Consider the following 5,214-nt stretch of genomic DNA (forward strand, 5'->3'; position numbering starts at 1 on the left):
GGAGGCGGCGGCGGCTCCTCCGGGTGCTGCGGTGGAGGATCCAGCGGTGGCTCCTCTGGCCAGACCATCATCATCAGCTCCGGAGGTGGTGGTGGAGGCTCCTCCCAGCACAAATGTCCCATTGTCATCCCCAGCGTCGTGTCCCACCAGACCAAGCAGAGCTCCCACTATCCCTGCGGCCAGAAGTGATGGCCCAGGGCAGCTCCAGCTCCCATCGGGAACAGCCGAGTCTCTGCACCCCAAACCTGCCCCTGGCCCATCCCCTTCCCCTGTGTCCCCTCGGTGCTACGTCCCCATGCTGTGAATTCCCTGGTGGCCCCTCCGTGCCATGAATGTGACGGGAAATAAAGATTTCTGTGCACAGACAGATCTGGTTCGCGAGGTCGCTTTCCTCCTTTGTTGGTTCATTCCCCAAAAGGAATAAAATATCTCAAAAACATTCCCAGAAAGGAATAAAACATCTCAAAAACATTCCCAAAAAGTAATAAAACATCCTAAACATTCCCTGGGAAATGTTCTCCAGCCTCCAGTGCTGGAGCAGGCACTCATTAACAGATCTTTCCCATATCCAACTTAAATTACCCCTCTGTCACCATGACCCCATTCCCTGTGTCCCATCCCTGCAGTTCCTGAGGAAAAGTCCCTCTGCAGCCTCTCTGAAGCTCCTGGGAAGGGCTCTGAGCTCTCCACAGAAACTTCTCCCCTCCAGGCTGAGCATTCCCAGCTCTCYCAGCCTGGATCCAKARGGAAGRGGCTCCAGGCCYCTTTATCAAYTTCRTGTCYTCCCCTGGACYTGYTCCAACAATTCCATGTCCTTGTTATGTTGGGGACACCAGGTCTGGACACAACATTCCAGGTGGGATCTCACCTGAGCAGAGAAGAGGGGAAAAAAATCCCCTCCCAGACCATCCTGCCCACTCTCCTTTGGATGCAGGCTGGAAGCAGTTGGATTTCCTCTCAAAGAGGGAAAATTGTCTCAAAAGAKACTCTCAAAGTCCTCTTTGGGAAGGGTGGGATTTGTCTTGGGATCAGTGAACTTTAAGCCAAAAGGGGTTTTGTCCATCTCACAAACACAGCCAGGAGGGAGGAAACAAAATCAGGAATCAAAGGGATCATGAAAGCTTTGAGGGATCATGGCTGATGGGTGATACCCTGCCTTTTGGAGAAAAACTAGAAAGTTCTTCTCCAGAGTCACGTCCCACATTTCTGAGCATGYGGGAATCTGCTGGGAAAGGAACTGTAGGATCTGGGAAAGGATTTGTCYGAGCTCGTATCAACACCCAACAAGGTGTGGACACTCAGGAGATGGATGAAAGGGTACCGTGATCTGCCAGCCTTTCCAGAGGCTGCTGGGACTACAAGGAAAAAACAWTCAAGAAACCAAGAAAGAGGACAAGACTCATTTCACATCCCCCTTCTCTTTATCCAACCAAATCCAAAACCTAACCCTAAATCAAACAAACACAAACACTAACCCTAACAATAGCCCGAGCCTAAACCCTAACCATAAGCTAAATCCTAAACCTAACCGTAGCCCAAACCCAAAACCGAACACTAATTCAAACACTAATCCAAAACCCTAACCCTACTCCTAAACCTAGACCTAAACCCAACCCTAACCCTAAACCAAACCCTAACCCAAACCATGATCTAACCTTAACCATAGCCCAAATCCTAACTATAAACCTAAACATAACCCTAAATCAAAATCTAGCCCTAACACTAATCCTAAACCTAAACCTAGCCCAAACCTGAGACCTAACCCTAACAGTAACCATAGCCGAAACAATAGCCCGAACCCTAAACCTAACCCAAACCCAACACTATAACCCTAACCCTAACCCAGTACAGATTGTGGCACTGCTGACTCTCCCAGCAGCTGTGCTCYCAGCCACACTTTCCCTCCACATCTGGCAAACAAATCCATGTGCTCCAGGTCCAGCCCTTCCAGGGGGTCCCATCTTGGGTTCTCCACGCTCTGTAGCTCACAGGAGCTCCTCTCATCACACTCCAAAACCCCCACGGCCTTTCCTCATCCCCGGGTGTCCCTCTGTGCCAATGAGCTCCTAATCCCGGGTGTCCCTCTGTGCCAAAGAGCTCCTAATCCCGTGTATCCCTCTGGGCGGGTCCCAACACGCTGGAGGCACAGAAGGGATCAAGGTGTTGAGATGCTCAGGAGCACACCACCCACACAGCRGAGCTGGGAGCCAGAACAGCGGTGACACCTCAGATCTGGAGATGAGAACAGAGATTAGGCCACGGGAGGGACTCCAGAGACGAACGAAGCGTCCCCAGTGCTGATGGCCCTGTCCCCATCCCAAAGGTGTCGCGTGCGAGTGTTCAAAGTCACGTTCGTGGTGACGGAGCTGGGACCTGMTGCTGCTGTCACACGTCCCCACTGCCAAAGCCCATTAGTCCTTCCTCTACTCARTGTCCTGGGAGGGCGGATGCTCCTGTCAGGCTCCAACCACGCGTGACACAGAGCCAGCGCTGGGACAGCTGTGCTGACAAAGTGTCATCTTCCAGCGATCATCATCCTCACCATCCCGGTGACTCCCCAGCTCACGTGTGGGTGGGGTGGCCACTGAAGACCCCCAGAAACGGGCCCTGTTGAGRTGGAAGGGTGGTTCAACATCCTAGRGYTCCAGGGGAGGGTCTTGATGGCMTCCAAAKGYGCCTTTGCAAGCGGAAGGATTTYAAAGGTTTCCCCACTCCAGCCTGGGGATGGAGACCCCTGAAAGGTGGAACTGAGGTGGAAATCTAACAACAGCTTCCAAAAACTGAGAGGAAATGTCACCTTTGTCACTGTCACCCTCACAGTGTCCTGTGACACGGGTCTGGGCAGCTCCAAAGCACAGCACTCCATCAGGGTGGTACCTCTGACCTTCCCCAACAGGGACGTGTTCCTGCTCCCCATCTTGCCAGTCATCAAGGAAATTCCCCAAAATTCTCTGGACTGTGCCCCAGCACATCCTTTATCCTTGTCTCTGTCTCCAACTCACTCCATTCTCCATCCCTCAGCATCCGCTCGGTCCCCACGCTCTCCAGACCACCTGAGAAGCTCCAGCCCAGCAGAAACACTTTGGGGACCCCCTGAAGAGACCCCGAGATATCATTTTGCCCAAGAATTCAGAGCAAGGCTCCCGGAAAGGGATCATTAAGAGGAATTAGCTTTGCAGAGAGGGATTGATGCGCCTCCTTCGCATCACCTCTGCTGCAGGTGAGTCAAGGAAGGAGGCAGCTGGAGCCAGGCTGGGTCAATAAATCTCACGGCATTCCTTAGGGTGTCTCACTTCCCTCGCCAGTGCGGTGCACCGGCTATAAAAGCTCAGCCATCCCAGGGCTCCTCATTCAACCAGCTCTGAGCATTGTGACGTTCCCACCACCACTGAAGGTAAGGCCGTGGATACGGAAACTTCTGGAACTTCTCCAATGGGAGGTCCCGCCACCGGTTGGCCTTTGAACGTTCTTTGAACTGTGGTGGCTCCACCAAAAACCAACTGGAGGTGCCAACAGAATTCCTTTCCTTGGAGAGGGGAGTTGTAGCTGGAACTCCAAGGGCTGAACTTTCAGCTGCTGAGTCACTGTGAGACATCCAGAGGGATCCACCAAATTTTTGCGGCGTGTCAGAGCCTGCGTGCACAAACCTCGGGAAGTGTTCCCAACCTTCCCGCACGCAGAGGTTTCCTGGAGTTGTTGTGACCTGCAGAGAGGTCCTTGGGGTGCCATGGCAGGGCTCACAGGGGTGAGGGAGTTTAGGGCTGCCGTCCTTGTAGGGCCGCCCAARATGGGACAAGCGGGGACGTTGCTGGGAATTCTTCCTTCTCTGTCTGCTGGGGAGGCTCAGCCAAATCTCCAAGGTTCTCCTGTCTGACAGTTCTGTTCCTTGCAGGGTCACAGCTCCAAGATGTGCTCCAAACAAAGCTCCGGAGGCTGCCATGGGATGTCCTCCCARTCCAGCGGATGCCACAGCAGCGGCTCCTCCAGTTACCAGTCCCAGGGCTCCTCCTGTTGCGGGGGCGGAGGGGGCTCCTCCGGCAAAATCATCATCAGCTCTGGTGGTGGAGGAGGCGGATCCTGCTGCAGCGGGGGCTCCTCTGGCTAYGGGATGGGAGGGGGATGCGGTGGTGGATCCTCCGGGAAAAAGGTCATCATTGGAGGGGGAAGCAGYGGAGGTTCCTCTGGATGTTGCAGTGGGGGCTCCTCTGGCTACGGGATGGGTGGAGGATATGGTGGTTCTTCAGGATCAAAGAGCATCATTGTAGGTGGAGGATCCTCTGGATGCTGCGGTGGAGGATCCAGCTATGGGATGGGTGGAGGATACGGTGGTGGATCTTCAGGATCAAAGACCATCATTGTTGGTGGAGGTAGTGGAGGATCCTCTGGATGTTGCAGTGGGGGCTCCTCTGGCTATGGGATGGGTGGAGGATATGGTGGTTCTTCAGGATCAAAAACCATCATTGGAGGTGGAGGTAGTGGAGGATCTTCTGGATGCTGTGGTGGAGGATCCAGCTATGGCATGGGAGGAGGATACGGTGGTGGATCTTCAGGGACAAAGGTCATCATTGGAGGTGGAAGCAGTGGTGGAGGTTCCTCTGGATGCTGCAGTGGAGGATCCAGCTACGGGATGGGYGGAGGATACGGTGGTGGATCTTCAGGATCGAAGAGCATCATTGTAGGTGGAGGATCCTCTGGATGTTGTGGTGGAGGATCTTCAGGTTATGGAATGGGAGGAGGATATGGTGGTGGGTCTTCAGGATCAAAGACCATCATTGTTGGTGGAGGTAGTGGAGGATCCTCTGGATGCTGCAGTGGGGGCTCCTCTGGCTACGGGATGGGTGGAGGATACGGTGGTTCTTCAGGATCGAAGAGCATCATTGGAGGGGGAAGCAGTGGTGGAGGTTCCTCTGGATGCTGTGGTGGAGGATCTTCAGGCTACGGGATGGGTGGAGGATACGGTGGTGGATCTTCAGGATCGAAGAGCATCATTGTAGGTGGAGGATCCTCTGGATACTGCGGTGGAGGATCCTCGGGTTATGGGATGGGAGGAGGATACGGTGGCGGCTCCTCAGGAGGGAAGACCATCATGGGAGGGGGAGGATACGGTGGTGGATACTCCGGATGCTGCAGTGGAGGATCCAGCTACGGGATGGGAGGAGGATACGGCGGTGGCTCCTCAGGCCAGACCATCATCATCAGCTCCGGAGGTGGTGG

General features: G+C 54.3%; 1 protein-coding gene across 1 annotated transcript in view; it reads left to right on the top strand.

Annotated features, from left to right (window-relative positions):
• The first annotated feature begins 3,189 nt into the window (after positions 1-3,189).
• The window catches only part of LOC130586583 (uncharacterized), a 3,738-nt gene continuing 1,713 nt past the window's right edge, over positions 3,190-5,214 (top strand). Inside the window, exons 1-3 of the mRNA XM_057387436.1 lie at positions 3,190-3,220; positions 3,306-3,394; positions 3,893-5,210. Coding sequence (XP_057243419.1) covers positions 3,190-3,220; positions 3,306-3,394; positions 3,893-5,210 — 1,438 coding nt within the window. The remainder of the gene's footprint in view (positions 3,221-3,305; positions 3,395-3,892; positions 5,211-5,214) is intronic.

This window comes from Malurus melanocephalus, unplaced genomic scaffold, assembly GCF_030028575.1.
Source record: "Malurus melanocephalus ecotype Western Australia unplaced genomic scaffold, MMel_1.1 scaffold_1216, whole genome shotgun sequence".
NCBI lineage: Eukaryota > Metazoa > Chordata > Aves > Passeriformes > Maluridae > Malurus > Malurus melanocephalus.